Here is a 25915-nt window from a genome sequence, read left to right on the forward strand (position 1 = left end):
GTACAAGAGCATGGAATGGTTATGTGTTTCTTTAAAAGGACAACAACTTCATTATTGCTAGGCAAGATGATGCACAACTGTTTTAAAGGCATTGTTAATACTACACTGCCTGCATTGATTATTTTAATTGACCTAATTTCAGCTTCTCTACATTTTAGCTACTTGGACTTTCCTGTAAATGTGCTAAATTCACATTTTTACTATTAATAATTGCTAGGTATGTTGTTTGTAGAGGGAAATGCAAGCTTTAAGATGATTTGCATCATATGATTGAAATCTTATATATTGGTATGTCAAACTTGCTGGGATCTGAATGTCTGAAATGCAAAGGTTATTCTACCAAAAATTTTGAAATTACCTATAATATTAAAAATAGCAGTTATGAGTTTCCCTTCTGACTTATTGCAACTGTGACCTCCAGAGTGTGCTCTTATTATGGGTAAATAATGCTACATGTGACAAATAATGCAGAAAGTGATGCCTAATTCATATTGTTCTAAATGTAACACATACGGGCTTCAGAATTCTATAGGTCTTCGCATACGATTTGTTTAACTTGCTGTGGATAATTGCAGCTAATCTATGAGGTACCAGGTGTATGAGGTGCACACCTGTATGTCTAGCCATGTACCTAGTTGAATATCTGAAATATGTTCTGCTACCTCATCAATTAGCCACAATTGGCTGCAGTAAGTTATGTGGACCTGACATTAACACCAATACAACAACATGAATGTTTTTCTTTTATAAAGGCAGTGGGCTTCTAAAAGGTCTATGGAATTTCTGCATAAGGTATAGATTAGTATGAACACGATCTCTGTTTAGTATTCCAAAAGGTTTTTAGATTAATCAACTCTTTGATTTAATAATGGAGGCCATTTCTGACCATCTAGAATCACAGACTAAGAGCATAAGTTTTTGTAGGCAGTTGTCATTTTAGTATTTCTCAGACATTATGCGTATTTACCATGTTTCCCCAAAAATAAGACCTAACCTGAAAATAAGCCCTGGTATGATTTTTCAGGATGGTTGTAATATAAGCCCTACCCCAAAAATAAGCCCCAGTTAAGTGAAACCCCGCCCTCCACCATTGTGCAGCAATTAGAAGATGACATAACTGTAAAATAAAACATCCCCTGAAAATAAGCCCTAATGCATTTTTTGGAGCAAAAATTAATAAAAGACCCTATCTTATTTTCAGGGAAACACTGTAATATCTAGTTTCATATAACAATTCCTATAAATAATTTATAATCTGCACTTTAATTAAACTAAAAGTTAATCAAGTAGTTAATTAATTGTCCTACGTACCGTGATATATCGGATTTAGTATTCCAGTAGTGGCATTTTTAGCTTGAGCAGGGTTTTGTTGGGTTTTTGCCTAATTTTTAATAATATATCTTTAGTGTTGCGCTATCAAAATGCTGAATCTATACCCCCGTTGTCAGTTCTGTTATTTATATCCGTTGGTTCAGGATCGTACAATGCGGCATGGAACAGGTGATGTCATTTAAATTGTCTTAAATGGTGCCCTGTCCTTTTTTGGCCTCTAGAGGGCATGCAGTGCATTGAACATATGTTACATATACAGTACTGTACAGTACTGTATTTTCCTGGGATCTACACAGACTGAGGAATGAAGACCTGCATAGGTAGTAGTTAACCAAAGTAACATCCAGCAAAGGATTAGGGTTGACAGAAGTAAACAGGGCTGACCAGGCTGGGAGATACAAGAACAGCCAAAATCTTTTAGGTTTGTTTGGTCACTGATTTAATTTCGGCCAAGTGATAAAAAAGATTTCACCCACTCTCAGTACGCTGTCGTTGTTTAGTCGTTTAGTCATGTCCGACTCTTCGTGACCCCACGGACCAGAGCACGCCAGGCCCTCCTATCTTCCACTGCCTCCCGGAGGTCTGTCAATTTCATGTTGGTTGCTTCGCAGACACTGTCCAGCCATCTCATCCTCTGTCGTCCCCTTCTCCTCTTGCCTTCACACTTTCCTAACATCAGGGTCTTTTCCACAGAGTCTTCTCTTCTCATGAGATGGCCAGAGTATTGGAGCCTCAGCTTCAGGATCTGTTCTGCCAGTGAGCAGCAGAGATTATTTCTTTCAAAATGGATATGTTTGTTCTCTTTGCAGTCCAGGGGATTCAAAACTCTCAGTACAGAGTGGTGAGAAAACTAGCAGTCTTTATATGCGCTCCAAAGTTCAATTTACGTGATATGTTTGTTCTGTGTGTTTTCTTTTTCAAGAATGCCCCAGCCTACGTGACAAGCGGGACAGAATATTCTGGGAGTTGCAGTCCAAATAAAATAAAATAAAATAAAATAAAAAGTTTCCCATATTAATTATATGCTGTCAGGTCCCTGATTCTGGCCCTCAGAAAAACCCTCCCAGGACTCAGAAGTGGTTTTTCAGTTTGCCTTTCTGTTGGCACTCCAGGATGATGCAGTTTGCCCATGGTTGAACATATTGACAGGACACTTCAACCCACAGGTCCTGAGTGATACTGAAAGGCATTTTTGAGCAGGAAAATGAGCATAAAAGCAAGGCCTGCCCAATGCCCACCTATAGGTGCTCAGTAGCCTTCCAGGACGCTAGTGGCTCTACAGCCTAGCTGAATGCACCAATTTAGATGGGAATACTGTAAAATATATTCACGAAGGCTTTCATGGCCAGGATCTAATGGTTGTTGTGGGTTTTTCGGGCTCTTTGGCCGTGTTCTGAAGGTTGTTCTTCCTAACGTTTCGCCCGTCTCTGTGGCCGGCATCTTCAGAAGACTGAAGATGCCGGCCGCAGAGACGGGCGAAACATCAGGAAGAACAACCTTCAGAACACGGCCAAAGAGCCCGAAAAACCCAGAACAACCAACTACTGTAAAATAACTGGGCACTGATTTGGCTTTGAATACACAAATAGCCAAGGGGACACGATGCCCTCTACAGATATTTTAAAAAGCAAACAACTGCAAGCACACTGCAGTTAGTCAAATAAAGCACATATTTACTGTGAGCAGTCTGAAAATTTGATCTCAAGTATCTGAACTCTCTTACTTATTCTAAACATTTCCTTTTAATATCCAAGGAGAACTCTTCCAGACCTTGGGGGAAGTGGATTAAAATTTATGATTTTGCAAAACTAATAAATACTGGGTGGATAGCTCAGTGAGTTAAATATCTGGCTGCAGCGCCTCAAGTTGGGAGTTCAATTCCCACTGTGTGTCCCAGAAGAGCCAGACTGTGTGGCCTTGGGCAAGCTGCATAGTCTCAGGGTGCCCCAAGAAGAAGGGAATGGTAAACTATTTCAGAGTGCTCTCTGTGGCGTTCACTCTTGTGGCATCTGCATTTTTTGCCCTCACAAAGGCTCACATCGCATTTTCCTCTCGCTGCCACCAGTGGATTGCCTCAACCCACAATATAAATGATGTTTGTCAGAACACTTGTCTTGTGAATACAAAGAGAACTTATTTATTGAAGTGAAGCAGATTTAATAATATCAGAAGTTCTTCAGATAAACATTGTACACAAGCAAATCATTAACATGGCGATCATCACACTCTCTACCTAGAAAACCATGGAAAGGGCTACCATTGACTTTACTGCACACAATGAAAAATTAATAAAGTCGACATTAGGGTAAGCCTCAAAAAGGTAGATTATATTTTGGTTGATCTTAATGAACTTAAAGCCCATAATGTGACCAGTGCCCTCTGCTCTTACTGTATGTTAAACTCACCTCTAACATCAGTATTATAGCACCAGGATCTAATAGTCATTGATTTGCATCCACCAGTAAATTTAAGGTGCGGTTTGATGAAGAATGTCAGGTATTAAAAAACAGATATATGCTTTGTATCAATCTTACCATAGAAGCAAAGCAAACCTCTTCCTGGTGAATTTCCCAGGGTGGAAAGGTGCTACAAATTTACTACTGTCAGTAAGAAAAACAAGATGCAAAAAAAGAGAGATGGGATGTATTGCTACATAAATGCTTCATTATCTAATAATAGACAATTTGGGGCCCTGATGACAGATGCCGTGTCTTGCAGGACTGGTTCTCTTGACTGTCTGGTGCCTACACAGGTGTAACAGGAATAGTTCAAAAATATTTTACATCTGATCAGTGTCTGCTACCAATCTCACATATTGTATTCCACAGTGGCTTCCCATGAACAAAAATAGAATTAAAATCCTAATTAGTCATCTTAGGTTCAGAAAGACATGAGGCCCTGACCCAGTTGCTAAAATAGTCATTTGGCATGGGGGAGACCTCTTGTTTAGCTAATGCCATTACTCTCGTAGATGAAACTAAAATGGCATCTGAAGCATGGACTAAGTCACAACAGTGTTCGTTTTTAAAATGACACCCTCACACACACACTCCAACCAAGAAAATACTGTCCAGTAAGCCTTCTGTCCATTGTGGGCATTCAGTCAGCCAGTTGTTAGCTTGGATGGGAGACCAAAACATTTTGGGTGTAGAACAAATTGCCTTTGTCCATGTTGCGGTATTGTGTTTTTCTTGCTCATTGGCAGAGAAACAGAGGAAACCGGGTGGAAGCAAATTGGTTTTTGTTTGAATGGGCTCTGGACTCTTAGAAAATTATTGGATAAATTGAGTAACATCTATCTGGATAGGACGTTGCTTTTCCATATCTTAAAGTTATGTACTCCAACTAGTTGTGGAATCTGCTACAGGTTGTAGAATGAATTGTCTGATGAGATTACAACAAATAGGGGAGTTAAACAGGGGTGTGTTTACGGCCCTTACATTTAGTTGGATCCTGAATGATCTGTCCCAGTTTCAAGAGTGATAGGAGTTTTTTTTCTCAAAGCTTGGTTGGCAGCAGATCCCATGAGTACTCTGATAGATAATGCTGTAGTGTTATCTTTAATTAGATCTAAAGCATTTATTGATGGCTTTTCTGCTCTGTGATGCCACCTTGCTATCTATTCATTTTTGGTAGTAAAGAGGCAATACAGGTAACTCAAACTGTGATTTATTGGAACAACCCAGGCTCAGAAGCTAGGGTTCCATTCTGCTTTGTTTCAACAGGTCATAATTTTAAGGTAAGCAGAATTTGTATTTTTAAGAAGCAACAACAAACTATGGTTAGTTTAAACATATAACGTAATGCTTCTGTCATCCTCCAATGTGCACACTGAAGTAAAGGGGTTTGTGTGCAGTGTTTTGGCAGGTTCATTCAAACTGCAATAAATCAGCCTATCTGAATCTGATGTTCTCTAAATATGTTGAACTACAACTACTACCATCCCTCACTATTGGCATGATTGAAGCTGATGGGAATTGAGGAAACTGGAGTTCACCTGGTTAGGGAAGGCTGGGCTAAATCTTCAATTAATATTAGTTGTTAATAAAGTAGTTAATTTTTATATAATGTGTAAGGGACATGTTGGTGCTGTGGTTTAAACCGCAGACACCTCTGTGCTGCAAGGTTGGAAGACCAGCAGTCATAAGATCGAATCCACGCGACAGAGTGAGTTCCCATCGCTTGTCCCAGCTCCTGCCAACCTACCAGTTCGAAAGCATGCAAATGCGAGTAGATAGATAGGCACCACCTTAGTGGAAAGGTAATGGATTCCGTGTCTAGTTGTGCTGGCCACGTGACCATGGAAATGCTACAGACAAACGCTGGCTCTACGGCTTGGAAATGGGAATGAGCACCGCCCCCTAGAGTCAGACACGACTGGAACAAATGTCAAGGAGAACCTTTACCTTTTACCTATATTTTGTGTAAACTTGTTTTTCATTTTTGTTGCACACTACTCAGAGTTATGTACTCTGATATATAAATAAAATAAAATAAAATATGTCTAAATTGAAAGAAAGAAAGAAAGAAAGAAAGAAAGAAAGAAAGAAAGAAAGAAAGAAAGAAAGAAAGAAAGAAAGAAAGAAAGAAAGAAAGAAAGAAAGAAAGAAAGAAAGAAAGAAAGAAAGAAAGAAAGTTAGTAGTGGCTATGGGGCTGCTCATGGATTGAGACAGGGAATACCTTGCCCCCCAATTTCCCTAGACCTGCCTCTTCCTGTAACAAGCCACCTATGGCAGCACCATCCTCTTGAGGTTATTATTAAGAGTATTGCCTTTTTAGAATTGTTAATTAACATATTTTCTATTCTGTTTTCAGTAAACTCGACAAGAAAAAGGAAGAGGCAACAGGGCTTCCAGGAGTGAACGGAGAATGGTTTGAAGAAATACAGAAGAGAAAATTTCAGAATGACTCGGATGCTAGCAGAATGTTCAAACAACCATTAGCACACAGGCTGAGAAAGGCCATAGGAAATGGTGAGTTGCTACTTGCTTTTCTGCAGTCAGCAAAACACTGTCATTTACCGCTATCATTTACCACGTAAGAATTATAAAAAATATAGAGAGGTTTAAAGAAAAGGTCATCAGATTTTCGAATAGGAAATAATGTTCCAACAAAGGGAAATGAACTGAAGAACAATTTTCAAGTTGAGCTTTGTTTTCCCCCCATTTGTGCACTTGTCCTGACAGTAATCAGTTTGTGACAGCAGTGTTATCTGATGGAACTGCTGAATTGTTGGGTTTTATAACGTGAAGCACATTTAAAGAGAGGAAAACAAACATATATCTTAAGAAAAAGAGCAATGTAGTGATCGAGTGGTTGCACTCAAGTTTCATGTAGTCTTTTCTACAGGAGACTGAGAGATGTAAAAGCAGTTTACATAAATCAGTTTGTAGATAAAATTATGCACTTCTCTTATCTGCTTGTCAAGAGACAGAAACTCAATTTAGATAAATGAAATTAATGAGTGCAGAAGTTGACAGATTAGAGGAAACTCAGAAAGCGTGCAACTAATAATGTTGCCAGAATAGTGGGACAAGAAGATTGAGACCATCTTCTGTCTTGCTTGACATCGATATAGATGTTGAAGAATTTGTTCACAACAACACAGTCACTTTGATTAACTTGCTAATCACCTTTCCTACCTTACATGCTTTCTCCCATTATGTGTCAATGTGGTTATTAATACCTTTGCTGTTGTGTACAACTGATAACAGTGGCAAAACTCTCATACGATTTATTGGATTTGCAATTCCTTTTTTCCAGTGCAGAGTACAACTACAAATCCCACGGGATTTGCTCACTTACAAAATGGGTGAATCATTTGGTAGTAAGCACTTGAGCCAAAGCTTGCTTGCTTATTTATTTATGTGGCTCATTGTGGGTGAAAAGATCTTGGGGTGAAGTATAGACAGAGAAACAATTTGAAACCACCATAGTTTACTGCCATTCCTTTGCAACGGCCTGTGTGCTATGCAATAAACTTATATGTGTGTGTGTTACTGCCATTCAATGTACCGTATTTTCCATGTATAAGACTATACTTTTGTCTAAAATCTCTGGACTAAAAATTGAGGGTTGTCTTATACACGGAAGTAAGTCGAGGAGAAAAACAAGTGGAGAGGAAAGCAGGGATCAAAGCGATCCTGCAGTACTTTGATCTCTTTCCCCCTACACTTGCTAAGCCCCACTTAGATTTCTTAATTTTGGGTTAGAAAAGTGGGAGTGTCTTATACATGGGGGCATCTTATACACGGAAAAATACAGATAACTCAAAATGGCTTAAAATAATTTAATCCCATGTAGAGATCACATGTACCACAATTATGACACCTCACACCCCAAAAGCATTGACAAAGAGCCAGTTTTTAATTTGTGGCCCTAACAAGGCCATGGGTTTGTACCAGTGGGTTCTTTATGAGGAGGGCATCTCACAAACAATATGTATTAATATGCTTTTTCTTCCCAATCTTTAAAAAACTATCAGCAGCTGGAATCCTGCTGGTGTCCATGTAACATCCCATGGCTAACTGCAGCTAGTTAGTGAAGTGCTAGGGCACATCTTAACTGCAGAATCAGACATGTGACAAGGAATGCAACAGAGAAACATCCAATACCTCATCATGGCTATGGAAGGTTACACATACGTTACAGGAACACTAGTAGGATTCTGGACAATGCAGTATTTATCAGTTTCTAATACTGATAATAAAGATAATGCAGAAAAACCTTACTGAAAAGGATTTCTTATTTATCCATCACCCTCATACCAGTTCACAATTGCTTTCTCTTTGTTCACCATTCTCTTATGATTTCCAAACCTCCTGAGTGACACAGGAAACTTGGAATTAGAGTGTGTATTTTTACAATATGTTTGGTATTGCATTTTCTGTTCCTGAAAATCTCAACTTTTTTTTAATTTTTGTGTTCTGAAGGTAAAGAAATAAGAATGACCCAAAGTAATCTTTTAAAAAGGGATGTGGTGGCGCTGTGGGCTAAATCGCAGAAGCCTGTGCTGCAGGGTCAGAAGACCAGCAGTTGTAAGATCAAATCCACGCGACGGAATGAGCGCCCGTCGCTTGTCCCAGCTCCCGCCAACCTAGCGGTTCGAAAGCATGCAAATGCAAGTGGATAAATAGGGACCACCTCGATGGGAAGGTAACAGTGTTCCGTGTCTAAGTCGCACTGGCCATGTGACCACGGAAGATTGTCTTCGGACAAAACGCTGGCTCTATGGCTTGGAAATGGGGATGAGCACCGCCCCCTAGAGTCGAACATGACTGGACAAAAATTGTCAAGGGGAACCTTTACCTTTACCTTTTAACCTTTAAAAAAACATTTTGCAAGTAATTAGTAAATACAATTTTTTGCTCAAAATATGTACCATGTAGCTGTTACTTTTTTCTTTTTGGGGGGAGTACAAATACTGCGATGCCACTTCATTATCTCCCAAATTAGCAAGTTCTGCTTGCTAATAGCTACTTCTTATTTCCAGCTCTGGCTAGAAACCGGGACTAGAGATCATGCACAGCTCTAGAGATTCAGCAAAACAGATCCGTGTGGACATTTTAATTTAAGCTCAAGGCTTTTTACATTTCAAAGGAACCAGAAAGAAGTCTTCCCACATTTTTACTTTCCTTTTCAGATTCTACAAATACAAAGCCTTCAAGTTCCCAGAAGCATGGATTGCCTTCCATCCTGGGAGGGCTGCGAACCCCTTTTGCATCTCTCTTCTCCTTCAGAAAATCCAAAAGGCATCAGCCTCCTAAGCCTCAGCAGAAGTCAGAGGAATGCAACCCACGGTGAGCTAGAAAAATCCATCTGTCCACATTCAGTTACTCTGGCTAGTTTCATGAGTTTGTCCTTAAAGATCAATTTATTTCTCTTGTCTCTCCTGTCTCTGGCTCAGAGGATTTCTCAACAGGCTGCATCATGTATGCTAGAATTGTTTTCACTGTTGGCCGACTGCATCTTTTCTTTTCTTTAACATTTGAAGGGGCATCCACATCACTGAGAACATGTGCAAAATTATATCCCAGGATAAGTAATCAGGTGTTATCTTCGTGGCCTCTGTGAATCACACCCTGGGTGATCTGCACCTGCGCACAGACTCATCAGAAAGTTCTAGAGCTTCTGCGGTAGCAAAAAAAAACATTAGAATAAGGCCCCTGCCCCCTCGTATAAGTACCTTGGCGCCAAGGCTCCCCTTTCAGTTTCTTTCAACCGCCGTGTTGAGAGCCTCATAGTTCTATTTCTGTGAGTAAAAAAGGAAGTTTATTCTTGATTCCTTCCTGTTATCAATCTTTTTTCCTTTAAACTTTTAGATACAAATTCATTATCATCAGAGATTTTTTCCCTTTCTCCTTTGCTTGGCCTCTGGCCGCAGCACCTCCCGCCCCCAATCATTGTTTTCCTCCTCAAATTATTTTTCTCCTATTCATGGCCCCTTTGGGCCCGTTTAAACACTGTGTGATCTGTGATAACAGAATACCACTCTCCGCCGGCCATGCCAAGTGTCTTTTTTGCTTGGGAGAGGCACACTAGACATCCTCCTGCCAGCATTGTAAGTACTTCGAGCGCGGAGTCCTCTGTTCTCGCTTATCCAGATTAAAATCCCATCCTTGGGAACAATCCCTTCAACCAACCAAAATGGCCCAACGTCCTTGTAAGGCCACCTCACAAACCAAAGCAATGGAGAAAGCTCTTTCTGAAACCTCCAAACAACGTCCATCAACCACACAATCCCACTCTGACGCTTCATCCACTTTGTCTAAAGCTTCAAAAACCCATAAATCGAAGTGCTCGATACTGAATCCTCGATATTGAAGCCCTCCACTAAATGTCAAATGTCCACCAATACCTCTTCAGTCCTGGAGCCCTCTCCCCCTAAAAGACCTAAGCAACATAAATCTGAAGCTGCAGTCATCTCTCAGCAGCCTCAACAAACTGCAGAATCAATCTCTATTGGTTCACCTTCTGATGATGCCGGAATCCCCTCTCATCAACCCTGCTCTCGATCACTGGAATGGGATGACAGAGTCTGTTGTTTAACATCTTCTCCTCCCAGTCCTCAACACTCTGTTCTTTCAAGCAACCCTTCCGTAGTTGCTTCATCTGACAGGGTCGACTCCGAACAACAACTAGAAACCATACCTTATTTGGTTGTTGTGGGTTTTTCAGGCTCTTTGGCCATGTTCTGAAGGTTGTTCTTCCTGATGTTTCGCCAGTCTCTGTGGCCGGCATCTTCAGAGGACTGGAGTAGGAACTCTGTCCATGCTCTGTTGGTGTTTGTTGGATAGTATTTATAGCTGTGGGAACGGCTTTTTGTCTTTTTTCAGGAGATAGGGTGATTAGCATGTTTTTGTTTTGATGGGGGGGGGGAGAGGGAGAGATTATCTGTCACTGTGGTTGATGGGTGTAATTAGCTGGTCTTTTTTGTTGTGAAATGGTCTCTGGCCCTTGTGGCTGAGTAAGAGTTCATTGACCTTTTGCAGGTTGTATTTTTCAGAATGGGCCGCCAGATCGAGTTTAGTTTCAGGCATTCTTCTTTCCTGTTGAAGTTTTGTTTATGTTTATGGATTTCAATGGCTTCCCTGTGCAGTCTAACATACAGATTGCTGGTGTTGTCCAGTACTTCAGTATTTTGAAATAGAATTTCATGTCCAGCTTCTGTTTAGGGCATGTTCAGCTATGTACTGCTGATTTTTCCAGTTGTTTTAATCTGCAGTGTCTCTCATGTTCTTTGATTCTGGTGTGAATCCTGCATTTTGTGGTCCCGATATATACCTGTCCACAACTTCAAGGTATCCGGTATACTCCTGCAGTGGTGAGGGGGTCCCTTCTGTCCTTTGCTGACCGTAACATACCTTATTTGGTAACATCTGATTGTCCACCATGACCGCCTCAGAGACATCAGTCCCAACAGTCTCTGGAGCCATCTATTTCATCACGTGTGGCTCAGACCCATGTTCAGCACTTTCATCAGGTTGCCATTTGCCCTGACCAGTGCTCGACCGGACAAAGTGCATCTGCGAATCAGCCAGTTGCTCTATCCAACTCGGCCGTATCTTATCATGGCGGGCCTCGATCTTGACAGCTATCGCTGTCGAAACGGCCAGATCACCATGACACACATGGACTCCAACCTGCTCCCTACCTGGCACCTTAAAAACCCAGAACGTTCGAGCAATTTTCTTCTACATGCAAGGCTTTTAGAGCTCCAGCCTCCCGATATTTGCCCCCTAATCCATATGAGGGAAATCATTTCTCTCGCAGCGTCTATATACAGGTTCTGATATCAATGATCCTCAATATCCATCCTGGTCCATGGACACTTGTTGTATCCCTCTATCGATGCACGATTTCCGTCACCCGATAGAACCAAGCCATCAAATTTGATATCATTATGACTCCAAGTATGACACCGCCATGTAACCATATCAAACAACATCCATGAACACTCGGATGACATCTCTCAGTATCGAAAATCCTCAACACCGACAAATGCCCATGGACATGCCAGCTCCGTCCACATCGAGCCACAAATGTCAATACTATGACACTCAACCTATCGACACCAAAGTCGATTGACAATCCATCGACTCCCAACGCAGTCTCTATTCTTCTGATCACAGATCCAGACATCAGACACCGTCAGTATTACTTACCTTACCAGAATCTGACCTTGTCGATCCTGACCCACCATCACCAGCGGAAGACTTCCAAACTTACGCCCAACTTATGATCCATATGGCTCTCAATCTCCAAGTCCACCGTCCTTCGACAGAACCAGCTTATCATCTGCACGACCCAATCTCTAAAGATGCAACTACTCCAGTACACATCTTGATGCTTCTGTCTCTACTCAGCACTGCTCAACAATCCTGGACAAAACCAGCCTCTTCCCATGCCATGTATAAATGAATCGATAACCTCTACAGAGTCCATGATCCTGGAGCTCTATTTCTTCAAAAACAACCAGCTCCAAACTTTGTTTTTGTCGAAGCCTCACAATCCAGATCTCGACATCGACAAACCCTCATGCCACCAGATAAAGACAGTAGGATCGACTCAATGGGAAGATGGCTTTATTCATCAGCAGCATTCGCCATGCGTGTCGCTAACTACCAGGGAGCCATGGGTGCATATCAGCATTTCCTTTGGGACAATATGTCAACCTTTGTCGAATCTTTACCAGAAGATAAAAAAGTACTCACCCAAACCTTTCAACAAGAAGGTCTTTCCGTTGCCAAACAACAGATGGTTTCTGCTAGGCACACATTAGACGCCACAGCAAAGTGAATGGCCACTTCAGTAGCTTTATGACGTTTCTCTTGGCTAAGGACAGCTGGCCTGGCTGAGGATGACCTACGAGAGTTAAATAAATACATCATTACCACGAAGTTCCATATGGTTACCATCAAATTAGTTCTCCCTTTACTCCGGAAAAATGACTGGTTCACCATCATAGATTTCATACTTCCATATTTCCATACATTCCTCGCATAGAAAATTCAATTTCAGCTAGGATCACAAGCCTACCAATTCAAAAGGCTTCCTTTCAACTTTGCAACAGCTCCAAGAGTATTCACCAAGTGCATGGCACTGGTAGCTGCTTACCTCAGGTTGCAAAAAATTTTTTTATATTTCCATGTATCGACAATTGGCTCCGTATATCGTAGCTCATTCCCGTCGCAAGGCCCAATGAGACACTCACTTCACCCTTACGCTCCTTCGCGATCTCAGTCTCGCTGTCGCTGAACAAAAATCAAATTTGAAACGTATAAAGATTATTCATTATATAGGTGCACACATAGATTCCAAACAAGCTTGCGCCTTTCTTCCTCCAGACAAGAGAGAAAATCTCATTGCATTACTACAAGTTTTCACCCCTCGTGCTATGGTACCCGCCTTGACCGTGCAACGTGTATTAGGCCCATGGCCTCTATGACTTCAGTAGTGCAGCACATATGTCTTGAGATGAGATCTCTTCAGTCGTGATTTCTCGCCCTCTTCAACCTGCTTACAGACCCTCCTCACACTCTTTTAAGGGTCACCCCAAAACTCGCCTCCCAACTTCAGTGGTGGCGTTTTCCTCCCAACCTATCTGTCAGGTGGCCGTTCCGACAACCACAACCACAAATACAGGTCACCACCGATGCCAGCCTCATAGGCTGGGGAGCTCACTGCAAATCTCTCAAAATCCACACCAAGTGGTTTTCCAGAGAGAAATTGCTTCACATCAACGAATTGGAGCTGTTGGCGGTTATAAAAGCTTGCAAAGCTTTCTGAAATCTCCTGGCTGACAAGATGCTACAAATTGCCACTGATAACACCACGGTGATGTACTATATTCTGAAACAAGGTGGCATCCACTCTCCAAGTCTCCTCTATTTAGTGGTCAAACTCTGGGAGTGGTGCCTAGCACATCATATCTGCCTCACGGCTTTACACATTGCCGGCCACGACAACGACTTGACCGATCTACTCAGCCGCACAAACTCTCAAGCTTATGAATGGGAGTTAGACCAATCAGTTTTTCTTCGCCTATGTGAACAATGGGGCAAACCAACTCTCGACCTCTCTGCCTCCCATGTGAATTAGAAGTAGAAATGATACTGCTCCCAAGCCGACATTGGCAAACACTCCCAAGGAGATGCATTCATCAGCCGATGGCCCAAGACCCTCATTTACCTTTTTCCGCCATTCCCGCTTCTTCACATTCCCGCTTCTTCATGGTTCGCCTACAACAAGACAAACCCAATGTCATAGCCCCTTGGTGGCCCAGACAACCCTGGTTTCCATTCCTCCACAATCTCTCATCAGACATTCTGCTTAATGTAGCGGCAGTTGACACAACTGAAAGGGGAGCCTTGGTGCCAAAGTACTTACACGAGGGGGGAGGGCCTTATCCTAATGTGTTTTTTACCGCAGAAGCTCTAGAACTTTCTGATGAGGCTCCACACAGGCACAGATCACCCAGGATGTGAATCACAGAGGTCCACTCGAAAAACTACAATTACAGGTGGGTAACCTGTCGATGCTTCTGGGTATATGAGTTATAGGGAATTTTTTTTAATTTCCAGAATTATTTAAGTGAAAGCAGCAGAACTAAGAGTGGTCTTAACCGACCAGATAGGCGGGATGTTAAATAAATAAATAAATAAACAAACAAACAAACTATGAGCAGCAGTAGTACAAGGCTTGTTTCTAACATTGCTATTGCTGCCAGCATAGGAACAGAGGGACCTCCTTGGTTCCTAGTTAGACCCAGAATGTGGAAATGTTACTTTTGGGGGACTATAAATGCCAGTGACTGGAGGATTCTGGGATTTGTAGTCCTAATTGTTAACCTTTCCAAGCCATGGTCAGACTATTGATTGGGATTACTACATTCATCCATGTATTGTGTGGGAAATCTTTGTCTTTGCAGGCTAAGGGTAATGGAAGATGTTCTCTAGTGACTAGTAGAGAGTCTCTGGGGTTCTAGACAGGGATGTTTCCCATCTCTGTGTGGAAGTGCCAAGGACCAAACACCAGGACCCACCTGTGTGTAGAACAGGAGGTCCTCCCGTAAAACTTATTTTGATATTGCCATTTTGCATTGTCAGAATTGGCTGACACAGAGACCTGGCAAACTGGATGCAGACTGTGCAAGGGCAGAAACATGTCGCCACTTGCTAACTGTGTTACCCCGATTAACATAAAAGGGAGGCTGCTGTGAACACAATATTCTTCATACAGTGGAGCTGCAGCGCGGGAGGCCTCTGATACTCTGTTTTTATCTCATGTGGCATGACAGCTCATGAGTCAAGGCTTGCTTTATTTATTTATTTATTTATTTATTTATTTATTTATTTATTTATTTATTTATTTATTTATTTATTTATTTATAGTGGTATCAATACTTCCCTATCTACTGGGCCTTCCTTTGTTTTATTTTATATCCACAATGAATAGGGTTTTTTCTTTGTTTTAACAAACATTTAATAATGTCATGATCTGTCAATTTTTCAAGTTTGCTTTGGAAGTCTAATCAATGGCCAGAATACTTTTGCTTAGCATTGTGAATTGCTCTAGAGTAGGCCTATCTGAATCAGTGGAACTTAAGGAACGATTAATCCTCTGAATCCTCACTAATTCAGCGGGGCTACTCTAGTGTGATTTACTGTGCTGAACAGAAGGTATATCAGGGCATGCTTTGTGTTTGGAATCCGTATGTTACCAGATGCCTGTAGATGTGTCTGATAAAGTCAGGGCATGGAAATGTTACTTTTTTGGGTTTTTTTGCACTACAACTCCCAGAATCCCCTAGTTAGTTAGCATAGCCTGGTGAGGGAATTCTTGGAGTCATATTAAAAACAACAATATTTCCAATATGTTTGAAACATATGTGTAGTACAGTGGTGCCTTGACTTACGAACATCCCAACATATGACCGTTTTGAGTTATGACCAGCTGCGTCTGCAAAATTTTGCTTCAAAATGTGGCTGGAGCTTCGCGTTACAACCAGAAAAAGTCAGGGAATTCAAATTGCTAACCATTGGTGGCGAAGAGCCTGCTTCTTTGTAGTTCTTTCGCCCCAGCGATTAGAGAGTGTGTGATTGGAAATGGCTTTGGACTACCTGGTAAGGTAAGGTACAGCATTTTATTTTTTAAAAACTGTTCTGGGTGGGTTTTGCAGCTTGGTTTTGGGCTGGGTGGTGGGATTATGTTTCTATTATGCTATAATGGGTTTGCAGGGTTTGTGTTTTTTTGGGTTTTTTCCTATTTCTGATGGGTCTTGTCGGGTTTGTTTGCTTTTTGGTTTTTTCCCCATTTTTGATGGGTCTTGCAAGGTTTGTTTGCTTTTTGCTTTGCTTTTTCCATTTCCGATTGGTCTTGCGAGGCTTGTTTGCTTTTTGCTTTGCTTTTTCCCCATTTCTGATGGGTCTTGCACAGTTTGTTTGCTTTCTGATTTGCTTTTTTGCATTTCCGAAGGGTCTTGCGTGGCTTGTTTGCTTTCTGATTTCCTTTTTTTTCTTTTTCTTTTTCTTTTTCCTTTTTTTTTTTTTTTCATTTCTGATGGGTCTAGCATGGTTTGCTTGCTTTTCTTTCCCACCCCCTTTGGCCAAAATGAATTAATCTAGTTTCTGATGGGTTTCACAGTGTGTTGTTGGTTTTTGGTGATTTTTTTCCCTTCGGCTGGAACGTATTAATTGCATTTCAATGCATTCCCATGAGAAATGGTACTTCGACTTACAACCATTTTGAGTTACGACCGGAGTACCAGAACCAATTAAGCTCGTAAATCGAGGCACCACTGTAATATGTTTCTTTCAAATCTATGTAAAAACACATCATAAATGCTATGAGCAACATGTATGATCTCAAAAAAAAATCACACACTTTCCGCAAGTGTGCAGTGAAAAGGGGGCAGATCTCATCTCATTAAAAGCACACACACATAAAGATAAAAGCAAGCACAGACTAGGCAGGTAATTGGGAGAAGGAGAAAAGAGCACAGGAGCTGAGAGATGTACACCTCGCTAGCAAAGGTGGCTGTTTTTTCAAAAGTTGAGGCAGATTTGGGGGGGGGGTTCATTACAGAGCAATGGAATATTTAAAGCCAGAGGCAGAATACCTCTACATCAGAGTTGGGGGAGAAAATACATTTGTGATCTACAGTACAAAAGGAGGGTTGGGGGGGTTGTACTTGTTTCTGTGTGTAGGTGTGATTAGCAAGGGTATTCCTTGTGTTCAAAGTGCTTTTCAAAACTATGCTCTGGTTTTCGCCTCATTTTCTTTTGTCTTCTCTGTATGCCTCTTCTGCTTTATTCCCTCCCACGCAACCGTATCTAGTACACATTTTCGCTCATGTTGTGTGTCTAGTGGTGTGGGATTAGGCCAGCCAAAGTAAATAGAGCTTCCCTTCTTACTGCGTGGGCCAGCTTGAGTTGCCATTTACCTTCTCTGGGCCTCCTATGATGTACAGCTTGCCTGCACAGGAAGTTGTGTGTGGAACTATCTCACAGAGGCGTGTGGAGTGCTCTGTCAAGTATAAACAAACAAGGCAGTCATTGGAGCAGTTGCTGAGGGCTGTGTTTTTGTCTCCTACCTGAAATGTCACTGAAAAGGTGAATTTTAAAAGCCCATTGCTCTGGTGGATGGAATTTAGAAAGTCTGTACATCAGAGCCCCTAGAGATGACTAGTCTTCTCTTCTCTCCCCATCTCTTCCCCCTCTTGGCCCTCTGGCTTATTTAACAGCTGTTAAATAAGATTTTGCCAGAAGCTTCCAGAGACCTGGAAGACTAAGTATCACCTCTTGAACTGCTGTTCATCATTACAGTTATTAAAGCTATGGAGTGAAGCTCTTCTAGAAAGGAGAAGAATAATAATTGGCAAAAGTTGGAAAGTAGTGAGACATTCAGTCAGAACAGCAGTTTCATGAAAGCTGTCTCTTTAAAAATACGAAGAATATCTTAAGCCATTGTGTGAATGTTAACAGATGGGCTAATCCATGCTACCCACAGGATATCCTGACTGTTAATTCTCCAGTGATTGTGTTTGGTTTGATCCCTAGAGAAAGCAAGAGGTAATTGCAAGAAAGCAAGAATCTAAACTGTCATTCTCAAACATTGTTTACTCAATTAAATTTTTATATATTCCTATTGAAAATGCATGAGACGTCTAATCCTGCATTCATTCACTAGCTAGAAATTGGCAACTCTTGAACTAGATGCCAGTGGTGTTTATTTTAACAGCATGCATTAGCAGGTGATCTCATTTAGCATCTGCCTTGCTGAGGAGGCATTTCATTTGCCAACTTCCTCATTTCAGATCTCTGTTAAAGAGACAGGAATAGGCAGAACCCTATGGGATGAGTGGGAAGAGATGCTGGCCAGCTGACAATTCTGTCTGTATCCAGTTTTGGCTTTGGAAAACTTGCTGTTTTGACCTCTTGTTCCCAGCCGGTATGTTCATGGACCATGCCGTCTGTAGAATTCTGGGATGTGAGGGTCTAAAAATGTAACTTTCCCATGCTCTACCAAACCTAAGAAGAGGCATAAGAGATCCCAGTAATAATATGCTGTGCCCTGAGGCAGAACGGTGGCTGGGACATTTCTGGATTCTGTGGCATTTAAACATGCACTCTCTGGCAAACAAGGTTTTAAATTTCCAAAGATCAACTTAGCATTCAGAAAGCGTGAGGAAGTAGCATAGCTGGGAGGTGGAGAGACCGAAACAAAACTCTGCTGCCTCTAATTGGGTAAGATAGCGAAGGTGTGTTTAGCGTTCAAAGATCCCAACAAGGAAGTGGGGAGGATCCTGTGGTTCCAAAGAAAACACACACGAGGGGAAGAAGAAAGCTCTACATGGAGGATTAAGGATCTCCTGTTCATTCTGTTTAACGTGCCTGTCACAAAGGAATAAAGCAAGGGTAGGCGACCAAGTTATTTTGGATGATGTGAATCCCTTCTGACCTGGCCATCCTGACCAGTGATGAGGCAAGAGTAACACTATGATCACGGTACTCCCTGAAGGCGGTAAGAGTTTTGGCACTGCCTTCAAGCCTTGGATGCAGCAGTTAAACCTGGCCCTTGCATTCAAGGGCCAGAGCATCAGCTGAGGAATGCAATTGTCATTTGGCAAATGGGTCAGTAGCCTAACATGACCAACCGTCAGGGATAGATGGAGGGTGGTTTTGCATCTTGACCAGCTGCACAAGGCAGAAATCGAAGAGGCCATGCTTTTCAGATTTCCAGGTCAGTTGTCGCTGTTGCCTCCCTGCCTAATTGCTGCTTCCTTGAACACAGTACAGTATATTTTGCTTACCTTTGTGCCCTGTTGGTGGTGTGTTATTCTTTCCATGGATGATGAAATCCGATCAGTAAAGGCAGTTCTACTGGGGGAACCTGACTTGCCATGTGATCTTATTTCAAAACAAGTGTTGTATGTGTTCATGTTTAAGCGCTTACTCACATTGTTTAGGGAGAGCAAAGTACCAGGTCTTCACTGCCTCAGTGCATGTGTAACCAACTTTATGAGCAATCTACAAATATTTGTGCTGCAACTATTCTCCAGTTTGTTTTCCATTTCCTATTTCAACCTTCCTCAACCTGCAGCTTCTAGATGAGGCTGCCTTACACCTCCCAAATCTCCAGGCACCTGGGCTGGCTGAGGATTGCAAAAGTTTCGGGCCCACATATACAGAAAGCACCTGGCTGCTATGTTTATTTATTTTATTTATTTATTTTAAATATATCTACCCTGCCTTTTTTCCTTAAAAAAAGGACCCGAGGCAGATTACATCATTAAAAACAAACACAGTATTAAAAGCTACAAACTAAATTATTCATATATTTTAAAAAGAATTAAATAAACATTACAATGGTGCCTCGCTAGACGATGTTAACCCGTTCCGCGAAGATCGCTGTCTTGCAGAAACATAGTCTAGCGAAGTGCGGTTCCCCATTGAAATGCATTGAAATCCACTTAATGCGTTTCAATGGGAAACTCGTCATGAAGCAAAAATCGTCCATAGGGAAACATCGTCTTGCGAGCTAGGGTCCCCATTGGAATGCATTGACAGCTACTTGATGCATTCCAATGGGGAAAAATTGTTGTCTAGCAAAAATCGCCCATAGGAAACCATCGTTTTGCGAAGTGCAACAGCGATAGAAAAAACCCATCGTTTAGCAAATTCCTCATCCCACGAGGAAGTCGTCTAGCGAGGCACCACTGTATATTAAAAAGGCTTGAAAAAGCATTATTGAAACAGATTTGAAAGTAGCAGAAATGCAAACCATCCCATTTTAAATCCTCTCTTAAACAGCCAGTCACTAAGTTCTATCTGAGAAGCATAATAGAAGTACTGGAGCCCAGTATTTAGCTGGCTGGATAACTCAGTAGTTTAGGTTGAGAGTTCGATTCCCTGTTGTTTTTCCTTGGGGAAGAGCCAGCCTGTGTAGCCATGGGCAAGCAAGCAGCACAGTCTCAGAGCTGCCCCTGGAAAAATGGAATGGGAAACCACTTCTGAGTATTCTCTACCTAGAAAACCCTGGAAAGGATTGCCATAAGTCAGAATTGACTTGATGTCACACAATAAATTAAAAGTTCTATACTGTATTTAATCTGTATGATTATTATTCTTTTGTTGAAAGATGGGTGTTGTGGATGAGTTTTATTTTTAAAAAATTGAAACACAGGATATCAGTATTTTAAATAAATGACAGATTTAACAGAGGTCCAGGATTTGTAGGGCTGCAAAAGTATATGCTGAACTAGATTCTTGGGAAGTGGGAAGGACATAGCTAGGAGGTTCCAACTTTTGAGGAACAGTACTAGGACAATATATTTGCGAAGGCTTTCGCGGCCGGGATCTAATGGTTGTTGTGGGTTTTTCAGGCTCTTTGGCTGTGTTCTGAAGGTTGTTCTTCCTAACATTTCGCCAGGCTCTGTGGCTGGCATCTTCAGAGGACAGTACTATGTTTTGGGCTACAGCTCCCAGCGGTCTAGCAACTGGATGTGCTGGCAGAGGGGTGGTGCACAAAATAATTTTCCTCGTGTCTGATCCTCTTTCATCTTGGAGGGGCTGCTGTTTAGTGGCCATTGCCTCCAAGCGAGGTGTTTCATGTCCTGCTCTGTTTCCGCCTTTTTCTTGTTTTCCATCTGATATTCAGCATTCTGTGGCTACTGAGAATCCACAGTTCCCACTGGGTTACATTTTACATTTCATTTTCTTCACTTTAGACCGGGGTGGATTTAATTTAAATCAAATTAATTTAATTCATGCTTTAAATCACTACTCAGAAAGATTCAATTAAATTCTGCGGCCCACTCCAAATAGTGCAGTCTTGCACATTTGCTTGTCATAACCTTAATACATAATTTTTACAAGTAGGAGATAACAGATTTTGTTTTAGAAGCTCCACACTACAGTTTTTTTTAAAAAAAAAACTACTGTATTTATTTTTGGAAGCATTCAGAGTAGCCTTGCAGAAAACATGTTATTTTTTTATTTGCCAACATGCATTGAAACAGATTTTTTTGATGGCTCTACTTCCCATAATGTGGAATTTCATATATAGTGGCTTGATTTTGTCTATGCAGAAGTTTCAGTGGGGCAATAACTAGGGTTGTCATTCTAAAAGGATCAGCATCACTCAAAGAAATGACTGGAAGTAATTCTGCAGATTTTCACAGGGTGTTCTGAGTTTCCCATATTGTATTATAGGTAAAGTGGGGAGAGCTCTAGGACTGGGATAACTTCAGTCAGAGTTGGGAAATACGCTGATCAGTTTCTATGATTCCTCCACTTGATATATATCAGTTAAGAAGTATGTATGTCTGGAAATACAAAGCTAGTTTGGGATCTCCAAATACCTTCTTGGCAGGGTAAAAGGCTAAGAACTTGAGGACATAAGAAAGGCTTGCCTAAATCATCAGGAGAGACCTTTCCCTCTGTCCCACCACCTTCACAGGTTCGTTTGATGGGGACATAAGAGAGGGCCTTCTCAGTGGCTGCTCCCAGACTTTGGAACTCCCTCCCACAGGAGGCCATGCTGGCCCCATCTTTGCTCTCCTTCCACAAGCAGGCAAAGACCTTTCTCTTCAGGGAAGCTGCCTGAGTGATGTTCTTTAAATGGATTGTTGTATGTTACTGCTTTGAATGGGTTTTGGTGTTGCTTCTGTTTTTCGTATGGTATTTGTTTGATCCTTTTTAATATTTGTGTACTCAAGTGTTAGCTTTTATATGGTCTTTTAATTATGTAAGCTGCCTCGAGTCCTTTTAAGGAGAAACATAGCAAACAGACAAGCAAATAAATAATCTCTACAGAAGCTATGAAATTGGGACTCTGATACAAGAATTGTTGCACTCTATTTAAAACACTTTTTAAAATAAAAATTTTATGAATGCATATTTATATAAATTTTATGAATCCATATTTTATAGAGAGGTAGAATTTATCTGTATTCAATAATGTGATATTTGGACTGCAACACATTTGGTATTAGAACTAATATGATATAGGTGGTTTTTTAAAAAAGCATTTTAGCAATAAAGATAATAAAAATTATTTCAAACTGCTGATTTATTTTTTTAAAAAAATTATTTTACAATTTTTAATCATTGCTTTTTATCTAACTTTGGGGGGAGGGGGGAACTTTTTTCAACTTTTTCTACCACCTTCGACTTTTTATGCCGCCTCCTTTTTAAATAGATGTCTACATGCTTTCCCAAACTGTGGACGGACCTCTGAAAATGTTGACACCACTCTTTTGCATATCAGGGCCCTTGGTTTACTCTATTTCTTTTGCATCCACCACTTGAGGTTGCTCTTAGAGGGCATGATGGGTCATGTAGGATTGGAGCCTACCAATATCTCAGTTCTTGGCTTTGAACAACAACAACAGGTAATCACTTAGGGAACAGGGAAATTACATAGCTTGGAAAATGGTCTTTTTGTAGCATAGCTCCCAGAATTCCTTGGCCAGCATTGGCCATTGTGCTCCAAAAAAGTAACTTTGCAGAGATGTGAAAATTGTATCCCTCTAGAACAGTGGTTCTTAACCTTGGGTTATTCAGGTGTTTTTGGACTGCAACTCCCAGAAGCCTTCACCACCAGCCGTGCTGGCTGGGGTTTCTGGGAGTTGCAGTTCAAAAACACCTGAGTAACCCAATGGCGAACCTATGGTACACGTGCCACAGCTGGCACACAGAGCCCTCTCTGTGGGCACACAAGCCATAAGTCGCCATAGAAAAATACCTGTCCTCCGATCCCGGATTTCGGCACTCCCCTCTGCTGGTTCAGTGATCCAGCAGAGGGGTTCAGTGGCGACAATTACGGGTCTAGCCCAATGGGGGATTGGAAGACCAGTAAGTATTTACAGTGGTGCCTCGCTTGACGACAATCCATTCCAGCGAAATCTCTGTAGAGCGAAATCGTCAAGCGAAATAAAAAAGCCCATTGGAATGCATTGAAAACCAATGCATTCCAGGGCTAAATACCTGCTCGTCCAGCGAAGATTCTCCATATGGTGGCCATTTTCCAGTGCCTGTCTTACGAAATGAGGTCCGGGAACCAGTGGGTGGCCATTTTGAGAGCCGCCAATCAGCTGTTTGTAAAAGGTCATCTAGCGAAAAATCGGTTCCCGAAGCAGGGAACCGATAATCATACAGCGATTTTTCCATATTAAAACATCGTTTTGCAATCGCTATAATGATCACAAAATACTCATCGTTAAGCAATTTCTTCATCTAACGAGGTAATCGTCAAGCGGGGCACCACTGTATTTGTTAATGCCGCCCATGGGGAGGAAAACAAGCATTTAACCCTTGCAGTACAGGAACAGTTGTTTTTTTCTAAACTAAAACTTCGGCATTCAGGTTTTAATTGCAGTATTGGTACTTTGAAATAAATAAGTTGATTTTGTGTTGCAGTTTGGGCACTCGGGCTCAAAAAAGGTTCACCATCACTGCACTAGGCACTCAGAGGTAGCCACTGCCCTCAAGCAGCAGATTTTGCAGTACCAGTGTATTTTTGCCATCTATCCATGGCATGGATCCACATGAATTTTAATGTATGCTCATCTCCAAATCATTGCCCATCTCTATTTCCTCGGTTGTAGCACTGGCATGAGAGGTTGGGTTGGAAGCTTCTTTGAAGTGGCATATTTTCTCCCAACTTGTACTCTGCAAGGAGCTGGCCATGGAGTGCTCATGGTTTTGATGATGAAGATGAGGCTTGCCAGTCTCAGAGAATGAGCTGCTGTGCCAGGAAATGGCTGGGCTCCCCTGAATTTCCAGGCCAGGCAAACAAATGTGAGGAGCAGTGGTGGAAGGGAAGGAGTGAGTCTCATTTATTGTTACGGGGTGGCCCTAGTGTTTGGGTACCCAACTCGAGCCCTCTCCGAATGGCACCAGGGCTCACTGGCTTCCTGTGTCTGTCCAAAACGGCACATAATATACTTGCTTAGGAGCTCAGACAGGGAACCCACAATGCCTAGCTCACCCCCTCACACGTGTATGGAGAAATATTACGTTCCCATTTCCTGTGACATCACAAGGCCCCACACCATGACTTCACAAAGACACACCCCAGGCATTGGGCCCCAGATATAATGAGGGGATTGCCCATGACAGCCCTGACAAACAAGACAGCACTTCAAAACCATTTTGGAATTTTTTTTTTTAATTGGTTTTTGAAAAGAGGCTAAACGGATATCCTCAGCGGAGACAACAGCCTGGTTCAGCTCCAGCAGGATTCCTACCTTCTGGTCCCTCGCATCCCTCTGGGGAAGAGGACATTTTGGGCCCTATGAGAGAGAGAGAAAAACAACTAAGGGGTGAGCTCGTCCAATGCCGTCAACCGGCTTCAACCCAGGCGTATCCACCGACCAATGTTCTGGCAACTTCATCCCGAAGTTCCGCCTGCCAACATCCACTGGCTTCCACCACGAAAATCCACCCATTCATCTCTTCCATTCCGCTTCTGAAGCCAGCCTCCGCCAGCTCCCGAATGCTTGAGTCGCGCACATGCGCCAGCGATATCCCAATGGAACGCCAGCCAGCCCATTCAAACACACAGTCACACACACAACAGCCACCCCCGACACACACACCTTCACTCCACCAGCCATTCACACACACACCTGGGCTTCCATCCACCGATATCCACCAAGCTTCTGCCAGCTGGTTTCAGGAGGCTAACGTCCCCCGACTTCATCCGCCCACCTCTGCCAGCATCTGCCTTGTGCCCTCAGCCAGCTTCCGCAGGGAGATTCCACCAGCTTCTGTCTGCCAAAGTCCACTGACTCCCCCCACCCTGGTCCATCACGGACACCAGCCAGCTTCAAGCCACGGATCTCCGCCAGCCTTGCACTGTTAACTCACAAGCCCATTTGGCCGGTTCAGTTGCTTTCGCGAGAGAACTTGCCTTGGGCAGAAGGGCTGGGTCCCCTGCAGCTGCTGCCGCTCTCTCTGCTGGACTGCCCTCTGGCCACTGGCCTCCCTTCTGGTCTCCTGCCCTGCCCAGCAAGCCCCTTTTATCTGCCAGCAGAGAGGTGGGGCTCTGTGAGGTCACAAAGACCCAGGAGAGTGGGGTTGGGTTCCCAAGGCAGCAGCAGCACCACCCTCGGGATTGGCTGAGTCCTGAAGATGATGTCAACAGTCCCTCTGATCATGTGATTCATTCACAAAAGCTTGCATTTTGCATGATTTTTTTTAATTTGTGGCCTGTTAATGTATTCCCTGTGACCAATCCCTCTGATTGTTAAATCTCCCCGTGTTGGTCTTCTGACAGGATTCTAGGCTGGTGCTCCAAAAATGCCTCCAGCATTTGCACCAAAAGCCCTGAGCTAGGGGGGGAAATGAAAGTAATAAACGCATAAGGATGGACACAGTCACACAATGAAGCCTTTGACACTTTTTTGGCCTCTTTTTGGTCATTTTTTTCTTGCCCTTGCCATGAAAAAGATATTACAAGGAGCCCATTAAGAAAACAACCTAAGTGTTTGAAACACATACGAATATTTTAACTCCATCCCTGATACAGCTGTGTTTCAAAGACTCTCCCAGCCTTTGGAACTCCCTCACACTGGAA

At 42.2% G+C, this 25915-nt stretch overlaps 1 protein-coding gene and 1 long non-coding RNA gene across 5 annotated transcripts in view; one reads left to right on the forward strand and one right to left on the reverse strand.

Moving 5' to 3' along the window:
- The window catches only part of EXPH5 (exophilin 5), an 80794-nt gene that overhangs the window by 34753 nt on the left and 20126 nt on the right, over positions 1-25915 (forward strand). For 3 of the 4 annotated variants that reach the window (XM_072993663.2, XM_072993664.2, XM_020803150.3), the window contains exons 2-3: positions 6149-6306; positions 8976-9132. In XM_072993663.2, the coding sequence (XP_072849764.2) occupies positions 6258-6306; positions 8976-9132 (206 nt within the window). In that variant the 5' untranslated portion in view covers positions 6149-6257. Of the gene's footprint in view, positions 1-6148; positions 6307-8975; positions 9133-13081; positions 18751-25915 lie in introns of those variants that run through there. The other variant, XM_020803149.3, reaches the window with a different exon arrangement.
- On the reverse strand, positions 12969-19197 carry LOC144588067 (uncharacterized). The gene is made up of 3 exons (XR_013543402.1): positions 19146-19197; positions 14024-14073; positions 12969-13086 (listed from the first exon to the last, which is right to left on the reverse strand). It is a non-coding gene; the product is annotated as an uncharacterized LOC144588067 (long non-coding RNA).

The sequence above is a fragment of the Pogona vitticeps genome, chromosome 3 (genome assembly GCF_051106095.1).
Source record: "Pogona vitticeps strain Pit_001003342236 chromosome 3, PviZW2.1, whole genome shotgun sequence".
NCBI lineage: Eukaryota > Metazoa > Chordata > Lepidosauria > Squamata > Agamidae > Pogona > Pogona vitticeps.